The sequence below is a fragment of the Odontesthes bonariensis genome, chromosome 10 (genome assembly GCF_027942865.1).
Source record: "Odontesthes bonariensis isolate fOdoBon6 chromosome 10, fOdoBon6.hap1, whole genome shotgun sequence".
NCBI classification, from domain to species: Eukaryota; Metazoa; Chordata; class Actinopteri; order Atheriniformes; family Atherinopsidae; genus Odontesthes; species Odontesthes bonariensis.
Genome location: NC_134515.1, coordinates 18706290 through 18733010, shown reverse-complemented (window position 1 = coordinate 18733010; position 26721 = coordinate 18706290). Strand labels below are relative to the sequence as shown.

The 26721-nt window shown below is 40.2% G+C and overlaps 1 protein-coding gene across 1 annotated transcript in view; it reads right to left on the bottom strand.

The window, feature by feature from the left end:
- Positions 1-1787: 1787 nt before the first annotated feature.
- stat6 (signal transducer and activator of transcription 6, interleukin-4 induced) overlaps positions 1788-26721 on the bottom strand; it is a 31867-nt gene continuing 6933 nt past the window's right edge. The window contains exons 2-20 of the mRNA XM_075476673.1: positions 17668-17813; positions 17348-17492; positions 16813-16893; positions 15605-15761; positions 14403-14503; positions 13806-13954; positions 13057-13173; positions 12730-12897; positions 11444-11531; positions 11239-11361; positions 10876-10968; positions 6420-6623; positions 6247-6341; positions 6022-6152; positions 5662-5811; positions 5479-5539; positions 5304-5369; positions 2683-2760; positions 1788-2567 (exon numbers count right to left, since the gene is read on the bottom strand). Of these exons, the coding sequence (XP_075332788.1) occupies positions 2516-2567; positions 2683-2760; positions 5304-5369; positions 5479-5539; positions 5662-5811; positions 6022-6152; positions 6247-6341; positions 6420-6623; positions 10876-10968; positions 11239-11361; positions 11444-11531; positions 12730-12897; positions 13057-13173; positions 13806-13954; positions 14403-14503; positions 15605-15761; positions 16813-16893; positions 17348-17492; positions 17668-17801 (2193 nt within the window). The 5' untranslated portion in view covers positions 17802-17813 and the 3' untranslated portion in view covers positions 1788-2515. The remainder of the gene's footprint in view (positions 2568-2682; positions 2761-5303; positions 5370-5478; positions 5540-5661; positions 5812-6021; positions 6153-6246; positions 6342-6419; positions 6624-10875; positions 10969-11238; positions 11362-11443; positions 11532-12729; positions 12898-13056; positions 13174-13805; positions 13955-14402; positions 14504-15604; positions 15762-16812; positions 16894-17347; positions 17493-17667; positions 17814-26721) is intronic.

Here is a 26721-nt window from a genome sequence, read left to right as displayed (position 1 = left end):
CTCAAGGTTAGAAATGAAAGCGTGCACGAGATGTGGTGGCTTCTTGCTGGTGTTGGTGAACACCTGGTGCCTTCTCTGTTCTGCTCTTGACTGAGAGGCTCTTCGAGAGCGAAACTTTGGGAGAAGAGAGAAGGTTGTCTCAAGTCGGCTGAAATCTTTCGTGTGTTTGTACAGAGTGCTAGATGTACACCTTTATTTTCTTAGTCTACAAAAGAGAGAATGAACTTTGAAAGTGATTTGGCCTCATGTCTCCTCTCTCCTACATCCCTCTTTCATTCACCCTACCTCCTACCTTTATTGCGAAGCAGCCATCTTGTTCTGCTCTAATGAGGGGACATCGGTAGCTGCTGGGATGGAGGAAAGAAGACAGGGCACTGAGACTAATTAGCAGTTTACATATTTCACCCAAGCAGTTATTGAACCAGACATGTAAGCTGATTCTCTTTCTGCTTTCTTAACATAGCCTTTTTTTTTCAGTGTGGTTTCCCAGGCAGTGGTTGAGTAGAATTTACATTTTAATGACTCGTTTAAATTAGAATTTTTTTTCTAATGGGAAAACTTTGTGATGTACAGTGTAAAGTTTTCTTTCTTTCTTTTTATTTTTTGATGTTGATTGTTAAAATTGGATGGAAACTGGATGGATAGGAATTTAGCTATCCAATGTCTCCTCTTTGGCTGATGGATTATGGAAGTGATGCCAATCATGCCAATATGCTTTCAGTCAATGAACAGCCAATATGGTAACAGGCATACCTTCCAAATCAAATTACTCATGATTTACTATTTTTATATGTCAAAAAAACAAAAACAAACAAAACAAAAAAAAACCTTCAATTTGCAATTTCTTCTTTGTCTGTGTTCTTTTAGATATAGTTGGGATTTAAACATTTCCAGACAGGACATTTGCATGTGCTGAACAGGCAAATCTTAAATATATTCAACAGTTATATCATGTGACATATTTAATCTGACACCTAAACCAATTTCCTGTGATACAAACACAAGCAGTAAAAGTTGCAGTTCATCTGTCTGCTTTTGCTGCTGTAAAGACTCTGCAGTGTTTTAAAAGCTGGCGCAAAGAGCTGTGATATACCAGTGAAACTTGACTTGAGGGAAAATACCAATATAATAAACTCACACAAGTAATTTGCAAATTTTGAGAAACTGAAATTTTATTTGTTATCACAGTAAAATATTACATGGATTGCTTTCATCCTGAATTTAGTCCACGAGACATAAATGGTTATGAAGCATGCAGCATTCAAAACGCTGTCATACTCTTGCATACATGACACTGAAAGTGATAGTAGGTAGTGAAAAGCTTCTATTAAAAAGTGAAATGATTTGGTTTCAGTATTCACAAAGAAAACCGGTCTGCATATGTATTCAGCTGCAAATAAAAGCAGCTAAAATCAGAACAAGACTGCAAGTCACCGTGAAGCAAAGGCACTCTCAGAATGAAATTGTTCTTCATTTCAATACTTGCTGCAGAAATACGCTCTACACTTTTATCTTGTATCATATCTGTAGATACTATTTAAATCCTTTAAAGCACACCAGAACAAAAAACATGTGGTAAGTGAACAAGTTGTACAAAACCTAAATCAACATGAAATTAATATACTTACATATTAGTTTTATTAGTTATTAGTTTTACATCAATCCCACTTTTTTCTCACTAAAATGAGAACCCCCCCCCCCCCCCCAAAAAAAAAAAAAAAACCTTGAGACATTTATGTTATTAAAAGGAGTTTAGAGGACGGACCAAAAATATGACAGAGACATAGTCGCACACACACACATATCTTTTATTGATATAGATCAAATATATGCTTTGCCCACAACAATCACCAGTTCTGCTACGTGCTGCAGTGGGAGTGTGCTACAGATTATCAGTCAATGTGGAAAAAGCTTATCATTCCCTGTGTGTTACCTGGCTGACTGTTTACCATGCATGCTGTGTAATACATTAAGGCTAAATGTACAATGTACTATGACTGAGGCTGGGCCAAGCTTTTCAGAAACAATGAAAGATTATATACAAAAGAAAAACGCTACTGAAATAAAGGCTTAATATCACTGAAATATACAGTAAGCACAGAGAATAACATGCAATAGGTTGTGGTAGATGACAACCCATTAATCCTTTCACTGGACAGTAATGTATTTATTGAACTAAATGCAAGCTAAGCAAACGAAATAAGTCAACATGAACAAACCTACCACCAGACAAGAGAAACAAAAGCTTCTTAAAGAAGTGGCCAATGAGGCGCATGCTGGTGACCCACAGCAGCTGTGAAGTAACTCCCTCCTTTTGTGTAGCACCAGCTCAATGAGTCCAAGACAAATAGTCTCTGAAGAGTTTTTATTCAAAAGTAGATCAAACTGTAGATGTCGAAAGTAAAAGAGCAACAATTGTATCAACAAAGCACTTGAGCCAAACGTTACGACTTTGGTTTCAGTCTCGACTCGATTTATGCTTTTGTGCTCCGGAGACAGCACGGAGGAGATTTTTCTAAGAAGTCATCTCTCCGAAAAAGCCAAAGTCCATCTCGTTGTCAATTGAACTAGAAGACAAACACATGTAAATGATGACCACCTGGGACATTTTCAAACCACATTTGGAAAAAACAAACAACTTGGCAGTGAATTTTATGCACAGACATTAAGAGAAAAACCTACTTGAAGGCGTTAACGCCATCTTCACTTTCCATGTCTCTTTGAACGTCTAGTGGGTTGAGCTGCTGTGGGAACTGTACCCTAAAGATAAATGAAATCATTAATTCATGAGATCATTAACACTTGATGCGACTAGTGAGTACAACTGTGCCCATGTTGAGAGTGTTCATCTGGCTGGGATTGAAAAAAAAAGCAGTAAAATGACCAAGTACCAGCCTTCCTCCCTCACTTGAACAAATTACTTAAAATAAGCTAATTTGAAATTTTCTAATTCCAAATCAAGGGCCTCAGTCTATGCTTTTGGTGTTTTACTGTTATTTTTTAAACCATTTGAATAAGCTATTTCTGCTCAGTGTCAAGTATCAGAATAAGCATGCTGCTAACGCAGACTCACCTTTCCAAATATCCACAGGCAGTGAACAATTTACTGATGTTTGTTTACCTATACACTAAGTATAACTGCTAAGAGAGCTGCTAAACTGTTTTCCATTGTTTTGTATGTCATTGACAATGTAGTTACAAACACAACTACAGAAACAGGTGAGAAACAGCTCAATTGATCATCTGAATAAACATCCAATCTCACCAGATAAAACTGAGCTCAAAAACCAGTCGAGAAGTACAGGTTTCATAGGAAACTGTGACTTACAAAAGAAGTCAGTAAGATAATGATCTGAAGCCTTCTATTTGCCTGATTAGATAACATTTTGCCGAAGTAACAGCAAGTGCTATGTTTTAAATTTCAAAACAAATCTATTTACCTACATTTTAAATGTGGTGTAAGTATTCTAAAGTTTTTGTGTCTATTTTTTTGACAGTGTTTTAAATCACACCAATTTGGCTGCGCTATTACAAAAGCTTGGTGCTGTTTTCCCCCTAATATAACCAATGTATTCTCTGCATGCAATGTTTATGTTTATGCATTTGGACGACGATTTTATTTAAAGCAACTTACAGGTAGGGTAAGGGGGTCTTGTCTAAGGACCCCTACTAGAGGTAGTACCTTTCATGCAGGGGATTTGAATCCAGGTCACCTACATGAAAGGTGGCCATCTTACCACTACACTATCCAGTCCCTATCCAGCAATATCTGTGATCAGAGATCAATGCTTTTCAGTCAGGAATCTCCAAAGGACTTTTCTGGGGAAGCAGTGGAGCGCACTATACTAGATCATCCTGTGTAAAAATATTTTTGCTGTACTGATACTAATAAGAAATACGAGGTATTTTTTGACTTGCACAGATATTTGAAACTAATATTTGGAATCCAACACTTTTGTCATGCTAGCCGGAGATGGGGCCCCTCTGCACGCTTGTAAAATGAGCGTATGACGTCAGTAAAGTGGAAGCGGATATTTTGCTCAACTCTGCCACACAGACTAGTAACGACGAACCAAACAATATTAAAAGAGGGGACATTAATTTAAAGACTAAGATACTAAGACTAATTAAACTAAATAATTAGCGGTTTACAAAGTCTGTTCATGATTATTACATAAACTTTTTTTCTTTTTAAAAAAAAGAGGGAAATCTCAGAATAAAGTCCTCTCATGTCAGCACACCGCTGCCCATTTCATTATATTTGACATTCAAAAACAAACAAAGACATTCAATTTACACCATACGAATCTAGACATGACCAGTTAAGCCACAGAGATGTCCTGTGGGTTGCTAACCTAACCATCCAAGTTACAAGTTTCAGTGTGCTAATGATGAGCCGAGTCAGCAGCTGATATGAGTTTCCACTTTGCTTGAATGAAAAATCACCACCAGCATCACACTAATCTGACTTTTTTCCGGTTTAAATCTACAATATTAAATGCCTCAAGTTTAATTCTTCAGGTATTCTTGATACCCCTGTTAACTGTGGCTTAAAAACAAAATCTTTGTCAAAGAAACATCTGACAATAAAATGTCCTCCAGAGGAAATGTAGTCAGTTCCAAACTTGATTTGAGCTTGAAGGACACAGTGACACTGGTGTTCCAACAGTGTAAAATTCAATGTGAATGCAGTGAGAGAGAATCTGGGGCCAATTCCAGACTTTGTAAGAGTGGCTACATGACCCAATAACAGACTTAAACACGCCCGAAATTGTAGGACGCTACAGGCAGTGATAGACGAGGGAGAGTATTCATTCTGATGGAACGTATTTGTTTTGAGGCTTTGAGGTGGTAATATCACATCGAAGCATTTCTGATTGAATCATACAAACAGAATTTCAAGGCTGTCATTTAGCCTTGTTTTGTTTAAATCTACAAACAAAAAGTAGCAACCATTCAGATTAATCGTTACTCATGTTGGAGGTCTCCTATGTAAAGATTGGATTGCTATGATAAATATCTTAGAAGCCACATTTATCCAAGCCTTTAAGAAAAAATTGCCATTTGACTACATATGTTATTTAGTAATGGAGCTTCTTCAGGAGAACTCAGAACACTGAAGTGTTTGGTGTAAATCGAATAAAGACTTAAATAATCACATAAATAGAATTATCATGTCAATCAAATCTAAACTTGCACAGTTTGCACAGCTGTAGGACTGGTCTCTTGGTTGGTGCAAAATAGCAATACAGATCCTGACCTATAGGTTAGTAAAGGGTGAAGAGAATTAAAATTACACTTACATGGGGAAGTCTGCATAGGTATCGTTAGTGGAAACTTCTACACTGGCAGCTGGGGGTGTTGAATCCCTACAAACACAGAAGCACAAACACATGTGGTTCCAGTGTTTCAGTTTTTCTTAAAACTACTTTAACTTCCACCAAAGACATGGTTCATTTACAAGAAATAGTTCCTTACGTGCCAACTTTAGTTTGGAGAGTGACAGGGATGTAGCCCGTCACAGGTGGCTGCTGAGGTCCTGTTTCAAACCAGGGTCAAAAGATAAAATCTCAGTCTAAAAAATGTCTTAACAAATAATCATCCTGAATATAAGAACATGATCCTGACTCTATGCACGTGGGGCATTATGCAGAGCAATACCTGAGTAGAATTTTTGGAAAGCGTCATGTTTAGTTTTTTCAGGATACAAGTACGTTATTTCTTGGATGTCACGGATGCGGTCGCCGAGGCTACGGATCTCAAGATCTCTCTTGGTGAAAGGTTGGATATTCTGGATTCTTTGTACCCCTCCTAGGAGGAAAGAAATCCACGGTTGACAAAGCACAAAGAAGACAAGTCTGACAACAACAAAAAAACAAGATGCAAAAGTTGGACTGAATGACCATTGCTGAATGTACTGGCTTTATCTTTGTATCACTACAGTCCAAACAGGAAAAAGAAAACTTTGAGGAAAAGGTTGAAACTACAGATCATCAAAACTGCTGCCACGCCAACACTTACCTTCAGCAGCAATATAAGCGATGGTGATGCCTCCAATCTCAGAGTCACTAAAGCGAAGCAGGAATGTCCCATTGGGGCTGTTTTTAAGAATCAGGTGTAGGTGTTGCTTCCCAATGAAACCAAATATCAGCCTAGAGGAGCAAACATTGTAAACACATGTCAGTTTTACTGACAGCTACAGGTCGCTGTGATTTCCTATTGAAAAAGTTGTGGGGTCCCTCTCACCCGTCACTCCAGTAGGTCTTCAGATGTTTCTTAGTCAGCTCCATCACTCCCTCAAACCACTGCCAGAAAGTAAACGATCGACCTGGGAGGACTTCCTTCAAAGTTAAAGGGACTGTGAGATTTGCATGTCAGCCTGTTTATGTCTGTGCCAGAGAATACTCACAGATGCATACCTTATTAAACTGGGCCCAGGAAACCATCATGTTGCTTAAGTCTTCATTGTGGTCGGGCCTGCCAAATATCTTCTGGGCCAAGAAGTGTTGGTTGTATTGGTCCAGACAATGTTTTGTCTGGACCTCAGAGGTAAATTTACTGTTGAGAGTGCTGCCCATCATCCTCCAGGGTACACAATCCGGCACCACGAAGGGTGCTCGGTCCTGATGACAACAACAAAAAAGCTTACATGGCAAGAACGCTGACGTCGCTTTAAACTAATGAAAGGGGGAAAGTGAAATAAATTATGAATGTACTATCATGATATTGGCTATAGACAGTGTTAATTATGTTGCCTGAACTTACATAGTTTGAATGACAGCCCAAAAAAAAATCACAAACACAGAGCTTGTGTAGATATTACTGATGAACAATGGAATATACTGTGTATTGTAATATTTATGATTACGGATAAGAAAGATAAATGTTTCAACCCCCCCAATCTGTGGGTCAAAACCCCAAAACCTCCCTGTAATTCGCACTATGTATATACAGTATATGTCTATGTATATCTATATACATAGACATATAGACATATAGATATAGGCTGCACGGTGGTGTAGTGCTCAGCATCGTCGCCTCACAGCAAGAGGGTTCCTGATTCATATCCCAGGTGGGGCTTTTCTGTGTGGAGTTTGCATGTTCTCCCAATGTACGTGTGGGTTCTCGCCAGGTACTCCATCTTCCTCCCACCACCCAAAATCATGCATATTAGGTTAACTGGTGTCTCTAAACTGACCCTAGGAGTGCGTGTGAGCATGCATGGCTGTTTGTCTCTTGCTGTTTATCCCAATGAGGCGTATAAGTGACTCAGTGTCTCACTCAGTCCTGGGATACAGCTTTACGAATTTATCTCGGCCGATCTTAACTGGTTCAGTCTCGTATCATATCAGGTGGGAAAAGCTCAGGAAGCTAACGCAGACTCACCTTTCCAAATATCCACAGGCAGTGAACAATTTACTGATGTTTGTTTACCTATACACTAAGTATAACTGCTAAGAGAGCTGCTAAACTGTTTTCCATTGTTTTGTATGTCATTGACAATTTAGTTACAAACACAACTACAGAAACAGGTGAGAAACAGCTCAATTGATCATCTGAATAAACATCCAATCTCACCAGATAAAACTGAGCTCAAAAACCAGTCGAGAAGTACTGTTTCATAGGAAACTGTGACTTACAAAAGAAGTCAGTAAGATAATGATCTGAAGCCTTCTATTTGCCTGATTAGATAACATTTTGCCGAAGTAACAGCAAGTGCTATGTTTTAAATTTCAAAACAAATCTATTTACCTACATTTTAAATGTGGTGTAAGTATTCTAAAGTTTTTGTGTCTATTTTTTTGACAGTGTTTTAAATCACACCAATTTGGCTGCGCTATTACAAAAGCTTGGTGCTGTTTTCCCCCTAATATAACCAATGTATTCTCTGCATGCAATGTTTATGTTTATGCATTTGGACAACGATTTTATTTAAAGCAACTTACAGGTAGGGTAAGGGGGTCTTGTCTAAGGACCCCTACTAGAGGTAGTACCTTTCATGCAGGGGATTTGAATCCAGGTCACCTACATGAAAGGTGGCCATCTTACCACTACACTATCCAGTCCCTATCCAGCAATATCTGTGATCAGAGATCAATGAAATACCGCCTGACTGAAATGATACACATGACTCTAATCTTTGCCAGACAACCAGCAATCAATAAAATTCCCTATTCACCATAAATGGTTAGAAGAAGAGACACAAAAAAAAGTACCAGACTCCTATTTAATTAAATCCTTCTGTCACGCCACGGGACTTATGTTTTAAGGGACTTATATGGGACTTATATTTTTTTTGTTTTGTGAAATAAACCAAGTTTTCTTTTGTAAGTTCCGCATCCGTGTCCTACCTATCTACCACCCCACCCTGATAGAAAGATCCGGCCAACCATGGACGCGGCGGACTTTGACCAGTTCTGGGACTTGTACGACGAGTTGTGGCGCTGTTTGGAGCGGGGCTCCTCCTCGTTTGAGAGACTGCGGGTGGCTGGTGTGCTCCTGGTTTTCCTATCAAAGAAGCGGGGGCTCCGGGGGTGGACTGCCAACCTGGAGGACGCGTGGATCGGTGCCGTGGACTGTGCAGCGCGCTGCCTCGCTGGATGTTTTCGGTTTGGAGCCAGAAGAGGTAATCGCGCTGTACCGCTCCTCTTCCTCAGATTCACAGCCCCAGGACCCAGCGGCCCCAGCAGTCGAAGAGCTGGCCCCAGCCACAGAGGCCACAGGGCCTGACCATGCAACAGAGGCCACAGGGCCTGACCATGCCACAGAGGCCACAGGGCCTGACCATGCAACAGAGGCCACAGGGCCTGACCATGCCACAGAAGCCACAGGGCCTGACCATGCCACAGAGGCCACAGGGCCTGACTATGCCACAGAGGCCACAGGGCCTGACCATGCCACAGAGGCCACAGGTCCTGACCATGCCACAGAGGCCACAGGGCCTGACCATGCCACAGAGGCCACAGGGCCTGACCATGCCACAGAGGCCACAGGGCCTGACCATGCCACAGAGGCCACAGGGCCTGACCATGCCACAGAGGCCACAGGGCCTGATCATGCCACAGAGGCCACAGGGCCTGACCATGCCACAGAGGCCACAGGGCCTGACCATGCCACAGAGGCCACAGGGCCTGATCATGCCACAGCCGCAGAGGCTGACTTAGCCTCAGAGCCCATGGGGCCCCGGCCCATGGAATCACAGTTCCTTAGACCCTCCCTCCCACCCCCAGACTTTGGGGATGTCTGGGATCCATCCCTTAAGGGGGGGGGCTCCCCCCTCATCGGATGTCCGGCCGGCCGCCGGACTGTCTCTGGCTCCTCCTCCTGCCACGTCGTCGGATGTCCGGCCGCCCACCGGACGGTCTCCGGCTCCCCCTCCTGCCACGTCGTTGGATGTCCGGGCGCCCGCCGGATGGTCTCCGGCTCCTCCTGCCACGTCGTCGGAAGTCTGGCCGCCCCCAGACCACCGCCTCCTGCCACCACGTCGCAGGAAGTCTGGTCGCCTGCCAGACCCCCTCCTGCCACTCGAAGCCTGATCTCTTGCTGCATGCCTGATCGGCCACTGCAGCCACGCCGCCAGATGTCTGGCCTTCCGTCGGACCGCATCTGGCTTCGAGCCCCTCCCTCCCACCCTCAGACTTTTTGGGTCGTCTGGGATCCGCCCCTTGAGGAGGGGGCTCTGTCACGCCACGGGACTTATGTTTTAAGTTTTATGTTACGTTTTGGTTTTGTTTTTTAGTCCACATCTTAGTTTTTAGTTTTGCCATGTTTTAGCTTCCCTTCATTCAGTTCATTAGCTTCACTCACTTCACCTGTGTTTTCCCCATCAGCTGCACTCATTCACAATCACTCCCAGCCCTCTATTTAGTTTCCAGTCTCCCCTCTCAGTTTGCCGGATCTTTGCCATACTTACCTGACCTACCTTACCTCCCATGATACCTATTTTTTCCCATGATCTTCGTCACCTGCCAAGCTAAGTATTTATTTATCCTATGCCATGCCAAGTTCTTTGTTTATTTTGTCACACATAGTTTTTTTAATCAGGCTTCTGTTTGTTTTTTTTGTTTTATGAAATAAACCAAGTTTTCTTTTGTAAGTTCCGCATCCTATCTACCACCCCACCCTGATACCTTCTGTCTCATTGCAGTGTTTCCTGTTTTTTGCTGTCAAGCAACAACAACAAAAGTATCTCATGATCACCAAAACACATCACATTTTTAGTAAATCTGTGGGAAAAAAAACTTGTGTGCAGTTTTCTCCTGTTTAATTTCCTTTGTCACTTTCTTTTCCCAAAATATGATCACTTTGAAGACTAAACTAAAATTGCTAAAAATGCTCCACGAGGAGCATCTTTACCCCAGGGAATATTGTCTTACTGGGTTGTTGGGATGCTTCACATAGTTTGGGTCTTTTCTCCAAGGTCGTTCTCAGTTTAAAACCTGAAAATATAGACTGCACCAGGTCTTCAATTTAGCCTTCTCTTTGTTTCCATCCGACAAAAAAAAATCATCCAAAAACCAAGTGGGTCAACGTCTCTGCCGAGTGAACCTCGCCATGACCTGCATTTTATAATTGAGGCTTGAAGTAAACTGAAGATTGTCACACCTCTACACCAAGAGTTAGGCTATTACTTGCCATTTCTACCACTGTGTACTCCATAAGCCCCACTTCTGCCCAAAAAACATCTGTGCTGATCCACGATACATTAACTATGTACATATTGTTGATCCATATGCGCTGGTTCATTAAGATTCACAATGGCACCAAAGGAAACACCACATTATTTATGACAGGAAGCCAAATTGACATGTCAAAACATAAAAACAACCGAGAATAGAAAAAAAAGTAAAAGAAAATAATAAATTTCATACTTACAGGTTCAGAAAATGCAGCATCCCATATAATGGTGGCCAGAGCGTTGTTGTCTTGACTGCCATGAACAATCACAACCACCGGGTGAGAGATCATCTGCAATCAGTGACATGTCTATGTTTTCTAACAGCGCTCTTCCAACCACATATACAGGAAGATGTTTCATTAATATCACACATGGGAAATCTACTCTGCATGACTACATAGTTCTTAGCTTAGTAAGCATTTCAAAAAGGTTGCAAGCTAACCAATGATAGGGTTTCTCACCTGTGCTAAGTGTACAGTTAAATAGGGATGTGATAATAAGTCCATGCGATTGATTCCAGTGAACAATTGTGTCAGATAGAACAATGGATAGGACCAAACCTGTATCCTGTAAGGAGTGTCACAGCCTGTGATAGTGATCTCTGTGTAGAACAGGAGGGCAAATTTCTCTTCTGTCACAGACTCAGATCCCTTTCTGTCTGCTCTCTTTATTTTCTTGATGGACTGTTGAATAAAAACAAGTTTCAGTCTGTCAACAAGGATTGATAATAACCAAATTGGTTGCTAAATGAGGATAAGGACATACCATGTTTCTGAAGGTGGCACATGCGCTCTTGGTGGCTGGGTTGTGCTCAAGGATGGCTGAATTGTTTATCAGTTCCCCAACATTTTCACTGCAAGTTGAGTTTCAGTGTCAGTTATTCCCTCTTTAAAGAAGTACATAGTGAATAGTTTAATGGAACCCACTCAAAGTGTTACCCTTTATTGTAATATTGTTTTACGGGTTTATGTGACTTTTAACGAGAATATAGAAAACAATCATACAATACGTCTGTTACCAAATGAGAAAAGATTCACATTACTTAACAAAAATGTTGTGTGCTTAAGATTACAAAGTGCTGACTTTGCTTGTCTATAAATATTCTATAAGTCAAAACAAAAATCAGTCATGTATTGATGAAGGTAAATCTCCAACATTCTATATACATGGAATACAAATAGAATCACACCTATATGGTGATCACACTCAGCTACACCCTGTACACTTAAGTTTAAACATATTCAAGTTCAAAATGAGACACAATTTCCTCAGCTTCAACATTTATCTGTTTTTATAATATATTCGACTAAGTACAGATTTCAAATATGCTGCAGCTAATGGCTTTATGTTTTATTAACATTTTACACAGCATCCCACATAGGATCCTTTATTGCTCAATATTAGCCCTCATAGGTTCCTGAACACGGAAAAATACATGAAATAATAAACTTTCTAGATTTAAGTGGCACTGGTTTGTCTTCTTGCACCTAACCCGATTAAATGCAAATGGTTTTGAGCTGAGCTGAGATGAGCTGTGTACCTAAATTATTGTGTTGTAATACACTGGGCAATAATTTAAAAGTTATGCATCTAAAAAAATGGAACAAGATGTAATGAAATTAAATGCAACAAATATACAAAATGAAAATCCCATACACCATAAAAAAATGTGTTTTCACACGTCTTTCAAGGGTCAATGCACCTTTGTTCCAAATCAGTGTTATCTGTGAAAGTGCAGAAGTGGCAATGCTGGGGGGGGTTTGAAGTTGATCTGGTACTGATACCAGCAAGGCAGGTAGTAACAGAGGTGAAAAGGGATATGTGTGTAAGGCCAAGCCAGAATCGCAGAGCACTCCACTCTAGCCAATAATACTGTTGTCACTTAGCTGATTCAGTTACGCTGGCTTGATGTGTGTACACATGTATCAATGCAGGGCTCTGTCTGGCATGTGTGAATTACCAAAGAGGAACAGCAGCAGGTCAGTGAGAACATCTGTTTTTTGTGACTGATATGTGAAAGGGGCTTCTGTTGTTAACTGTATGTGACTCACCTGGGTACACTGCCCAGGTTCCTTGCCTGCAGTTCATTAATAATTTGTGCTTTCAGCATCACAGGCTTCCCGGGTGCGGCTTTCTCCCCAAGCAGAAATCTCACAGTTGTTGAGAACTTTGACTGAGTCTTAATGACCTGAGGGGGCTGCTTTTCCACAAGGAGAGAGCTGAAAGAGACAGAGGACACAATAATGAACAAAAGAGGCAAGGGAAGAAGCGAAGATGAGTGAAAATTTGAGTGAAATTAATTTGTTTTATTTTCACAGTTTTATGATGTAAGAAAGCGGATAAATATACATTAATAAGTGACAGTGTGACTGCACTACCTTTCAATAAGAGCCTGCAGAAGTTTCCCCAGCTTTTCTTGGAGGTCTGCGATATGTTCCCCAATCAACATCAACTCCTGTCTCAGGTTCCCATTTATACCAAGCATCTGCTCACACCTAATAAAGTATATATATATAAATAATAAAATCAACCCACAAATACCCAAGCTATGTGTCTGCTACGTACTGGGGGAAGCAGAGCCTGCACAGATTGCCAGTCTATCACAGAGCCAACCCAAACACCCAACCATGAAACATCACCCTCAGGGCCAGTTTGAAATGACTAACTGACATGCAATCTTTGGACTGAAACTGGATCATCTCGTAAACACTCACAGAGACAAAGTTCACACATAAAAAGCTCATCTGACCAGCAGGTTTCAAACCCACGACGCTACTGTGCTGGCCTACTTCAGCAGAACACAAAATGATTTATGTAATAAAATGAAATGTTCTCACACAGTAACATAACTAACGTAACCAAAAGAAACATCAAACTGGTTACATAATTAATATCTTGAACATCATTTGTTAAAGCATCACAGCCCCAGGTTTCCTGAATAAATCAAATACAAAAACTGAGTTGTCAGTTTGTATTATACTTATATCGTGTAACAGGTGAGATTTATATGCTTGATTTTTTTTTTTCTTTTTAACTGGTTGCCTGAAAACTTTTTCAAAATTTGTCATGTTGGTTCTAGAAGAGGTGCATATTATGCAGGATGGGCTTGTTAAGTGGAGGAGCTCACCAGGTCTGCAGGGGACTCAGGTTGTCGCTAAAGGGATGTCCTATGGCTGCCTTGTGCTGCTCCCACCTCCACTCCTTCAGACTGCTGAGGAACCGGGCTTGGCAGCATTCAAGACAGTCCACACTCTCATGCAGCACCTGCAAACGCTTCTGCAACAACCAGCATCCAAATATGTTACAGCAACAAACATAACCAAACTCTTAATGGGTAAACAAGTAAAAAATATCAATATGCACACAAAGGCAGAGGCTTTACAAACACCAAAGCATATTATGAAAGTAACATTTCTGTCATCATATGTGATCAATCTCGTTCGCCTGTGCCTTAGCAAGCATGCACAAAAACTACAAAGCCACATGTCATGAAATATGGAAAGACGTAGACCAAATAAAAACCCCACAGTAACTTTAACAGTTAACTGCTTATTTCAAATGTTTTCTTTAACCAGTTATAGTGAGTATTAATCCAAAAACAGCCAAAAACAGCATCGATATTATATTGCTTCAATCTATTCAGGAATCAATTTGAAAAAGAAAAAACAACTTCCCTCCACGATTCCTGTAATGTTGGTGCTGGCAGTATAAGCTATTTGCTCACCGAGGCTAACGTCTGCACGTTGAACTCCAGCTGCTGGATCTTGCTCTTGGTCTTCTGAGTTTCTGCCTTTGCTGAATCAAGTCCATTCTGTTGGTATGGCACTGTGGAAGCAACAGATATTATGCTACATGCTGCAGGACTGCGCAGTACTTCCTTGTCTCCAATTAAAAGAAAAGATCTCTACTGTTTGTGGAAGTAATAACAGAACAGGCAATGTGGAGGACAACTTCTCTTTGGGAAATAGTGATTATTGGTTTGCAGCCCCGTCTCACCAGATATGGTCAAATATGAACATTTTCCACACATCCAATATGTAGTATTTTCACTTTCCTGGCTTCAAAATTTGGGGCAGCAGTTGCTGGGTACCTATAAGAATGTTTTTTTCTAACCCTAACCATGTATTTTTTAACATGTCAACCCAACCATGTACATGAACTCTAAACCTAACCGTGTACTTTAAACTCCTAACTATAGCGATTAGCACGTGGGACAGAAGTAAAAGTAGGTAATTGCAGAAGTTGGACCAGTAATCTTTTGGGACATTTTTTTATCCGAGTCAAGAGTGGCAACTATCAACATATCACGTAGCAAATGTGAACGTGCGGCGATGTCATCCGAAGCCTGATGGGAACTGTATCACTGTAAAGAACTGCGGAAGCAAAACGCAGGTGCTGTACAACCTCTGAGGCTTTACTGTAAAATTGCTACTTATTTTTCTGTGGACCAATGTACAGAATTTTACGACATGTCGTGGGATCAGATTGTCTTTTGACAAAGCAAGAGCAGGATGATACCGAATGAGAACTATTTTACATTTAAGAAAAATTTGGAAAGGAAAATACTTAAGCAACTCAAAGAGACAACGACAAAAAAAAAGAACACTCAAATAAAGTTGGCAGTTAGAAATGTGCAGATTAAATGAGTTGTAGTGCTGTACTTGCACTTGTAGGTTGTATTAGTATTAACTTAAAATAAAAACGAGTGACACAAATCGATGATAATTCCTCCGGAAAACGTAGGGAAGGATCGAATATGAAAAGTGAAAACAAAACAAAATAAAAAAAAAAAGATTGATCTGGAATAGGAAGAACTAAAAGTACTGATGTGAGTTGCCGTCTCACAAGTGGATACTGGATAATTCTGTTCATCGTATTTTGAGCATGCGGCCACGAAAGATACAACTGAGGAAAAACTATGTTCACCTTGTAAACTCTCGTAGTTTTGTTTCTCCCAGTTGAGCTCCTCTTGCAGGTGGTGCATCTTTTTTCGAATGTCCTTGACCTCAAGCACCTTTAGAACAAGGTGGTCGACATCTTGCATGTTGACTCCTGAGGGACTTTGCAACAGTGAAGGGTTTCTCTACAGACACAAAACAGCCCTAAATACACTTGCATAAGTGGAGGAGTCAAAACTGTGCCACACATAACGTCTCACTACAATTACAAATTAAATTGATAGAAAATTTTAATTCAAGCTATAAGTTGGGTGGAAAACACTTCGATTTCAGTTTGTACTGCACCTTTAGACCTAGACAACTTCATACTTATGATTGTGAAGGATTTCTATGAAGATCATAACATATAACTGAGTATTGCGTGTTCTTACAAGGCTGAATTACTATTACATGACCGGGTAAAAAGTATGATTCATAATCATACTCACTGCAGGAGCTCAATTGAATTTCTGAGATCTGAAACTACTTTACACACGACTTCCATTAAGCTGCAGTACAAAGCTTTGTAATAACTTTGTGCAAGTGGCTTTACCATTGGTAGTGCAACTTCAACACGGAATTATTAAAGATACCTTCGACCGTAGGATTAGTCATGCTTTTTTAAAGCATCTACAGGTGATTTTGATTTCTGTTTCCCATTTTATTTTGCAGCAATATGTGAGTCAGGTTGAAAACTAAACTTTATTCTGGAGTACTTAAGATGTTCCACAAACATACAGCCAAACTATTAGCACTGATTCCACAATTCACACTTTTTAAATGCCAAGCCCCTGAATCCTCTAATTATTTGGATGTTATCATCATACATCTCTGATCCTTGAAGATATACAGCCCAAAGTAAAATTTAAAACCAGTCCTGTTTACCTGTTAACAGCTAACTTTGACCAAAAAGTACCCCCTTTCAGGCTAATTAATTTATCTAATCTGCTACCTAAATGAACCTTGTCTAAAAGTAGTAAAATCCACTTTGTAAATTTAACAAATCCCTTTAAAAGTATCTGCCAAATGAGCACCATTTGAACTGCAAACAGTGTTGCACTCTTTTGGTGTTACTTGCAAGAACATTGGTCAACATATTTCTAATGATATCTACTGAAAACCTCATTAGGACATGTAACATAACAAGATCAGGAAGCTTTAGTTAAAACAAATGGTACGTTAAAAAAACATTCTTACCCCACTGATCAGAACCCTCTCCTTCCTGAGGATCTCCCTGATCATTACTGCAAACCGCAGAGGCTGCTGCTGAAACATTACCTGCAAAGCAATCGCAAGTCTCTTTAAATCTTAAAGAGTCTATGATACCATCTTGCAGTTACCAGTATGGAATTATTTGTTCAGCTGATGCCACGAACAATACATCACTATCCTTTATTTACAGTTGAACTGTTGAATCACACAGGTAGATAAAACAAATATTTAAGGAAATGCATGTGAAGACATTCATTCTAATCTCTCATCTTTTACTGAAGTACTTAAAAAAAAAAAAAAACTTGCAGCAGCTTCTCCTGCAGTCCAGAAAAACACATTACTCAGGACAAACCCCCATGTTTTTCTGTCAAATGTGCTGCAACTGCTGGAGGATGCTTCGCATTACATGTCATGACTTAAAGAAGCCGCGTTAAAGCTTGACAGGAAACATCAGGCACAATGAAAAAGAGATAAGTAAGAGCCTAAATCTAATTCTGGCAGCTCCAGAGTTTTCGCCCACCATGTTCTTGCTGGTCTGCATGAGCTTCATCCTGTCCACTACACCAATGTTCTGATGAGCAACCGTTTCCAGCAGGCTGATGGTCTGCTCCAACAGAGTCAGAGCTTGTTTATTCTGCTCCAACTTTTCCAAAGCAAAGTCTTCCCTGTGAGCAAAAGAAAAAAAAAAAAGCACATGCTTATACACTGTGTTTACTTAAGTGTCCACACATCTATAGATCCAGAACTACCATACAACTCAAGAAGATGTGCAATGTGTAGCAAGAATACTCAATACTGTATATGAGCGTATGTACGTGCATGCCTTTGTTTGCATCATACCATCTATGGCTCTCAATCCAGTCAGCAATATAATGTCTGACTTCAATGGGGAAAGTGTCTGCGGGATAGAGCTGGGTGACTGTTTCCCCCGACAGGTCCTGCAGAATCTGGGACATGTGCTTCCACTGGGCCATGATCAAGCAGGGCTACAAAATAAACAGAAAACAAAGTCACGTTTGTCATCTTCATGACTTTTTCAAATTACAGTGCAACAAAACGGGGCATCTTTTCGTTAACACACTGGCGTCGGTAGAAAAAAATCATAAGAATGATAGTAATAGAGAATGAAGAATGACACAAAAAATATCTCCATCGCAAAGACTTTGAGAAAGTTATTCATGCTTTTGTGACGACTAGGTTGGACTACTGTAACTCTTTTTTTTTATATATATATTTTTTGGGGCTTTTTATGCCTTTAATGATAGGACAGTTGGAGAGAGACAGGAAGCAGGGGGCAGAGAGAGGGGGAAGACATGCAGCAAAGGGCCACCCGGTGCGGGACCCGAACCGGGGCCAGCTGCAGCGAGGACCGCAGCCTCCGTACACGGGGCGCCCGCTCAACCCACCCCGCCACCGACCGCCCCTACTGTAACTCTTTGTATGTGGGTTGAGACCGAACAGCTGTTCGGAGCTTACAAGTGGTCCAGAATGCGGCTGCTCGACTCCTTCCTGGCACAAAAAAGCGTGAGCACATCCCTCCTGTTTTAGCTTCACTTCACCGGCTCCCTGTCCCTTTTTTTAGAATAGATTTTAAGATTTTATTGCTTGTTTTCAAGGTTTTAAATGGGCTGGGGCCTGTTTACTTATCTAAGCTGTTACATATCCATGCCCCAGTTAGAGCCCTGAGTTTGTCAAACTAGAAGATTCTAGATGTTCCCAGATCCAAGCTCAGATATAAGGGTGACCGAGTGTTTTCAGTTGCCGCCCCCACGTTGTGGAACAGCCTCCCACACATTATTAAAACTGCCCAGGACATTGTTACTTTCAAGTCCCAAGACCCACCTCTTCTCTTTGGCTTTCATTTCGAGTTGAGCCCAGACATCTTGGCTTTTCCATGTATCTATTGTAATTAGTGCTGGGCGGTATACCGGTTCACACCGAATACCGGTTTATAATTTCGTTATAATATGAATTTTTAATATACCGCCATACCGGTGTATTTGATTACACAATGGGGGGAACGCTGCGTCGCGCGACATTGTTTGAGACGGGACCCTTTTCAGTGTTGCGCTTCTAAACACGCATGTTTACTGTCTATGGGTGCGAGGTGGTAATAAGCACTTGCGTTACGCGAAGTTGAAGGTGGATAGGATAGACATGGAAAGTTCCGAAATCGAAGCTGCAGAACTAGTAGAACATGCTGACACAGAAGAACTTGTGCCAAAAAAAGGAGCAGTGTCTGTAGTTTGGAAGTTTTTTGGTTTCAAAAAATCCGACGTCGACCAAACAACCATTTTATGCAAGTGTTGTCGGGCTACAGTTGTCGCTGGAGGTGGCAACACGAGCAATTTGCTCCATCACCTTATCCGTAAGCATGTCTTAGACAGTGTTGGGTAAGTTACTTTAAAAATGTAATCCGTTACAGTTACAAGTTACCTTGTTTAAAATGTAATTGTAGTGTAACTTTTCGGATTACTTAAAAAAAGTAATGTAACTAATTACTTTTGGATTACTTTTACCTATTTATGGTATAGGATAATCTGTATATTATATGTATGATTCCATCTGTATTTATCACATTTATTTATACCATGCTATTTTTCTTTTCATTGTACTGCCATAACTACATTATACATTCTCTGCACATACATGCATTTCCCTAGGTAATTGATCTATTCTGCACATATCTATTAACCATCTTTCCTTACACTAGCTGTAAATAACTGCATTTTATCTCTAAATACTGCATGCTATACAATCTGCACGCGTTACACTTGATAAGATGCCAAACTGCATTTCATTAATACATATGCAATGACAATGAAGTGCTCTACTTTAGTAATAAATAAGCAAAGTAAGACTTTTACATCACATTTTATTTTTCTTTGCACACCCTTGCTTGTGTGTGTGCGCCAGTACTTCCGGTGAAAACTTCCGGTGATTTGACAGCTAGCGCGTCAGGTTAGGGCCAGTGGCCGTAAACAAAGGTTAACTTATAGCCGAGAAGAAAGATGATAATATAACGTAGCTAAAAAGACTAGCTTTCTTCAGTAGCATTGATGCTTAATGCTTACCGATTTAGCAAGCCTAGCAGCCTCGTTGCTAATGCTAGCCGCCGTAACGTTACCAACCATACCCGACGTCAAGGAGTTGGCTGAGCAGGGGCAAGATTATGGGGCTGGCAGAGTTAACTTCATAATGGGTGAGTGCAGGTTTCATTCACTTGTGTTCATTCTTTCACAGGATTGATTCACTTCATTGGTTTATCCGGTTGCTGGCCGCCGAGCCATTATGTGTCTGGGTTTGTGTAGGTTACTGATCATGGTCAGTCGATAGTCAGGTTGTGTGATGTGTGTGTGAGTGTGTATTTTTTCTATGGGTACATGCCATTGACTGTATGAGTGGTCTGTGCTCGTTTTTTTATTTTTATTTAATTAGATTGGAGATACTAATTAATACTGAGGGGGGGCTGGTCCCGGGGAAAATTGCCAGGGCCGATTTTTTTCCCCAGTCCGACCCTGCCGCTCTGTACTTCTGTCACTGCAATAACCTCGCACAAATTGTAATCCTGTTAAGTAACCCCCACTCTCACTGAATGTAACTGTAATCTGAGTACATCGTTTTTGCTTGTACTGTAACGGATTACAGTTACTTTTATTTTGTAATCCGTTACTCCCCAACCCTGGTCTTAGAATATCTAGAATGCATGAAGTTAAGGTCAGCACCCGCCACATCAGCAGGTAACACGGGAAAAGCAAAAGAAAAGTCGAGCCAAATGTCACTTCAAGACGCGTTTGCTAGAGGGACTGCCTACGACCTCATATTGATGCAAAAATATAATTATTGCAAGTTGCACTACTTTTTTGTATTGATTTTCATAAAAGATGTTTGAAATTTGCACAGTAAAAGTTCTGTATTTTGAGTGCAATTGCAGTGTTTCCCGCAGCGCATTATAGTCAAGGCGGCCGCCTTAGCACACTCGCACTGCCGCCTTGCCAACGTTCGCAAAAAAAAAAAAAAAAATAATTTTTTTTTTTTTTTTTTTTTTATAAACTGAAGTAATAATGCTTTGCCAGGCTCAGACATTAAAAGACAGCATTGATAACATTGAATTGCGACACCTACTGGTTGTTAATGTAAATAGTTAATAATGTAAATAAAAAAAGTGTTACAGCTCTTAAACAGCTTCATTATTGCTCTAACAGCCCCCGTCCCATTCCAAGTACACCACCCCGGCCAACGACCACCACCTTGACTAAGCAATTTCCTGCGGGAAACACTGAATTGCGTTTGCATTCCGATTCCTCACTTCATTAGAATCATGAGTAGCACTTCTTTGTAAACAGCATCATTTTGTGGGGCGTTATTCTATGACGGTAAAATAGACCATCCTAAGTTAATCTACTGCAGTAATTCTGTTCTCAATCTGTAGAAAATGCTGTGAACACCTAACCTGACTCACGTCATCTGGCTGCGTTCACCAACTACACGCGGGGGCGTTCCCTTTCCTCACACAACCATCTGAGGAGCCTGGGAGTCATATGTGTTTCGTCCGATTAGAAAATAATCAGAGCCAATCATTAATCGCTGGGTGGGACTTTGGATGAATGGGCGGCGTTATGGCCGCCCATTCATGCTCCAGAGGGCGGGAGTCAGGTAAGCTCTGAGCTACGTCACGGGTTGAGTCATTGGGAGTGGCTGAAGTGGCGTGTCAGTCAAGATGACGGACAGATTCTTCATCCAATCACATGCACGAGTTTTAGAAAAAATAGCCCCATTTGAAATCATGTCGGTTGTGGGCTTGTCCCAGATGGTATGCGAATACCAGAGGGCGGGAGTCAGGTAAGTGAACACCTAATTATGCATGAAAAAAAAATACCGTGATATAACGTGAAACCGTGAAAAAATACCGTGATATGTATTTTTGGTCATACCGCCCAATTGTAATTTTTTTTATCGTTTTTAATCGCTGGCCAAGCCTGTAAATCACTCTGGTCAACAGCTGTTGTTTTTAAATGTGCTATCAAACTGAATTACTCTACATTTATCTCGTTATGAAACAAATGCACTTTTCCATTCACACAACAAGCCTCAATCAGAGTCCTTTTTATCGTATCGTTTCATCACAGGATGAAGAACAAAGACGGCAGAAGCCAGGATATCCTCCACCTACGACTCCTCCAACATTTCACCTCCTGAGTCTCAGCTGGGAAAAAGGAATTAAAATGCAACAAATAGACCAACATCCACAATGCAAAGTTCATTATTAAATTAGCTACAATGTCAATAGTCACACCCGATGTTCCACTTTACTTTTCACCCAGTTACCAAAACTGAAAGATTTCTTCCAGAACGTTTCTCTTAATACGTTCCTTTTATAGCTTTTACAGTCTTTTAAACATAGCATTTTGTAGGTTATTATGGATTAATAGATATTAAAGAATATATTACTTAAAATATGTGTTGCATATGACATAAAAAGAACACTAGCAACGACACGCTAACTTCTGCAATCAAGGTAACTTTATCTCCTTCAATGACATTTTCTTATGACTTCATTTACGGTACAAGTCATATTGAAGTTTAAAAAAAACTTTGTCACAACCATAGGCACACAGCATATAAGCACAGTAATAAAGAGATGCTAACAATAGTGAATGTCTACGACATTACAAGGGATGAACCAAATGATCGGCCAATTATAAGAATCGGACACTTTTCAGGTTTTTTCTGTATCTATCGATATATCTATTTATTCATTTATTCTTTCGTTCGGTCAGTAAATACACCATGTATATAGCTACATTTGTTGACAACACCCAAAAGGTACTTTGCTCCATTATTTTGTTTCAATGATCTAATACATCAATTGTAATTTCTACAAGTACAAATTACAGCGATTAATTTCAAGTTCAAGGGTCTTTTTTAGTAAGAAATATATCGAGAAATATATATAATAGATCCTACCCGTCAATATCCCTCATGCCATGCCAAGTTAAGTATTTCATGTCAAGTTCTTAGTTTTGTCTCAAGTATTTATTCCACAGTTTAGGTTGTTTTGTTATCCGGCTCAGCCGCGCCTTTTGTTAATCCCTGTTTTTGTGAAATAAACCCAGTTTGCTTTTTTACATCTCTGAGTCCGCATCCGTGTCCTACCACTCCACCCCCTACCTGACAATAATAAAGAGGGATATATCTTAATTCCTTTTCTGTTCAGATTTTAACCTCCATTCAGGAAGTTGGAGGACTGAAGAAGGCCCTGCAACCCAGTGCAGTTTTGAAGACATAAAAGTTTCTTTTTTTTTTTTTTAAATGTCTTGTTTATGTTAAACTAAAAAAAAAAATGACGAAAATGATTTTTGTAGGTTCTTGATTATAGTTTACAGAGAGAAAATCAGAATAAAAACTAAATAAAACCGTCAGGCAGGTCAAAGCAGAGAAAAACAGTTCGGCATCTGAAATCAACAACTTGTACTCTGGACATAATACCATCCGACTTTTTAAAAACTGTTTTTACCTCAGTAGAAAGTGATCTCCTACGAATAGTTAACAGCTCACTGGCATCAGGCATTTTTCCCAAGTCACTAAAGACAGCTGCCATTAAGCCACTCCTAAAGAAGAGGACTCTAGACGCCTCTATGATGAACAACTATACACCTGTCTCTAATCTCTCTTTTATATCTAAGATTGAGAAAGTTGTATTTAACCAGCTCAACGACTTTCTGAATGAAAGTGGAAGTCTTGATAACTTTCAATCAGGCTTCAGACGTCATCACAGCACTGAAACAGCTCTGGTCAAAGTGTTAAACGACATCAGGTTGAATACTGATTCTGGTAATGTTTCAGTCCTGGTTCTGTTGGACCTCAGCGCTGCGTTTGATACTGTAGATCACAGAATCCTGTTGCACAGGCTGGAAAACTGGGTTGGACTTTCTGGAGCAGTCCATAACTGGTTCAGGTCCTACTTAGAAGGCCGGAGTTATTTTGTTACAATTGGCAGCTATGAATCTGAGCGAGTGGCCATGACTTGTGGAGTCCCCCAGGGGTCAATTCTTGAACCTCTTCTGTTTAACTTGTATATGCTCCCTTTGGGTCAGATATTGCAGAATTTTAACATCAATTATCACAGTTATGCAGACGATACACAACTTTATGTGTCTCTGTCACCGGACGACTGCAGCCCAGCAGACGTACTGTGTCAGTGTCTGGAGGAAGTAAACACCTCGATGAGAGAGAATTTTCTACAACTAAATGAAGACAAAACTGAGATCATTCTGTTTGGTAGCAAAGAGAAGAGGGTCAGCGTTGGTAAATATCTTGAGACTCGGGACCTTACAATCACTGACCAAGTTCGTAACCTCGGAGTGTTGATAGACTCAGATCTGACTTTCAGCAGCCACATCAAAGCTGTCACCAAGGCAGCTTTTTACCATCTCAGAAACATCAACAGAATTAAAGGTTTCCTCTCCCAAAAAGACCAGGAGAAACTCATCCATGCATTCATCTCCAGTAGACTTGATTACTGTAATGCTCTTTTAACTGGACTTCCCAAAAAGAGCATTAAACATCTGCAGCTCATCCAGAACGCTGCTGCTAGAGTTTTAACCAGGACTAAGAGATCTGAACACATCACACCAGTTTTAAAATCTTTACACTGGCTTCCAGTCAGTCACAGAATAGACTTTAAAAGCCTGCTGATGGTTTACAAATCCCAGAACAGTTTAGGCCCAAAATACATCTGTGATATGTTGAGAGAATATAAACCTAGCAGAGCTCTTAGATCCAAGGACTCAGGTCAGCTGGTCCAGTCCAGAGTCCAGACTAAACATGGAGAAGCAGCATTTAGCTGTTATGCTGCAAACAAGTGGAACAAACTGCCAGTGGAGATTAAACTTTCACCAAATGTAGACATTTTTAAATCCAGGTTAAAAACATTTCTTTTCTCATGTGTCTATGCATGAAATCTGCACGGTATTGTTTAACTTATCTAGACTGTTACTTGTTTTTAAATTAATCAAAATGATTTAATTTGTTTCTCTTTATATTCTTTTATGTATTTTTAATGCTTCGTCCACTCCCTGCTGCAATGCTTTTATTTTATGTAAAGCACTTTGAATTGTTTGTACATGAAATGTGCTAAACAAATAAATTTGATTTGATTTGATTTAAAAAAAAGCCCAAATTCGAATTGGTCAAGCAAATTGCAATTTTCTATGCATTACAACTAAAACCACTTTTTAATATTCAGCGATCAGACTAAAATTGTAGCACGTCAATAAGCCACCATGAAACCTCTCCTCAGTCTGAACTATAATACTAATAATCCACTAAAATGAAATATAAAATTACCGTATTTCATGAGGCCCACATACAGCAGAGAATTATATGATTTTTTTTTTTTTTAATTGTAACTGATCCTTACTCTTGCTATGACTGGATCAGTTCTGAAACAACCATGGGCACGGCAATTCAGTATAAATAAGAACAAATAAATGGAATACAGTGCCTGCTTTGTTTTTCACATAATGGGTTGACTGGCCTCAGCTGCAAGAAATATTTCGTCACCAGGGTTTGAGCACACTCACACCTCCGGCCACTGTTTATACTTTCTTAATTTCCAAATTAGTTGCTTGGTCACACAACCCTTTAACAAAGGCTAAATATTAAAAAGTGGCTCTAGTTGCAGCCATATGTTGTAGTTAATTTAATAATGAATGTCTAACTCTTGTCATAGAACAACAGCCATATATCAATCATCAGTTTATCATCATGGGAATGTCATGTGTCATGTCTGTACTATGACTGCTAACACTGAATAAAGTCCACCACAAACTCTTGGGTAATATTAGTTTATGTAACGGGACAAAGATCCTTAACACACCAGCAAATCTACAACAGAATGGCTGAAAAATATTGAAGTATTCCAGCAGTTGAGTCTAAGGCAAGGCAAGGCAAGGCATCTTTATTTATATAGCGCATTTCATACCACAGGCAACTCAATGTGCTTTACATAAAGACAAGGCATTTAAAAGAACAGCATAAAGCAGCAATTTAAAGAGAAAAAATAGAATAAAAATTAAAAACACAGTTAAAAGCAATCAAAGAAGAGGGGGAAAAGAAAGATATAAACTCAACCATAAGCACAAGGAAAGAGAAATGTTTTTAACCTGGATTTAAAAGTGCTTACAGTTGTGGCTGATTTCAGTTCTGCTGGTAGTTTGTTCCAGTTGTGTGCAGCATAACAGCTAAAAGCTGCTTCATCGTGTCTAGTTTGAACTCTGGGCTCCACTATCTGACCTGAGTCAGCAGATCTCAGAGCTCTGCTGGGTTTATACTCTGCTAGCATGTCATTCATGTATTCTGGACCTAAACCATTCTGTGATTTGTAGACGAGTAGCAGAACTTTAAACTCTATTCTGTATCTGACCGGGAGCCAATGTAAAGACTTGAGAACTGGGGTGATGTGATGTGATCTCTTTGTTCTGGTTAAAACTCGGGCTGCAGCTGTTTGAGACTCTTTTGGGGGAGTCCAGTCAGAAGACCGTTACAGTAGTCAAGTTTGCTGGAGATGAAAGCATGAATCAGCTTCTCCTGATCTGTTTGGGACATGAAACCCTTAATTCTGGATATGTTCTTAAGATGATAAAAGGCTGATTTGGTGACTGATTTGATATGATAGTTGAAGGTCAGGTCTGAGTCTATCAGCACGCCGAGGTTCCGGACTTGGTCTTTAGTTTCTCGAGACAGTGACTCAAGATGTTTACTGACAGCAAACCTCTTCTCTTTGTTGCCAAACACAATGACCTCAGTTTTTTCTTGATTTAACTGAAGGAAATTTTGGTTCATCCACTTTTTGACTTGCTCTAAGCAGTCGCACAATGGCCCTCATTTATC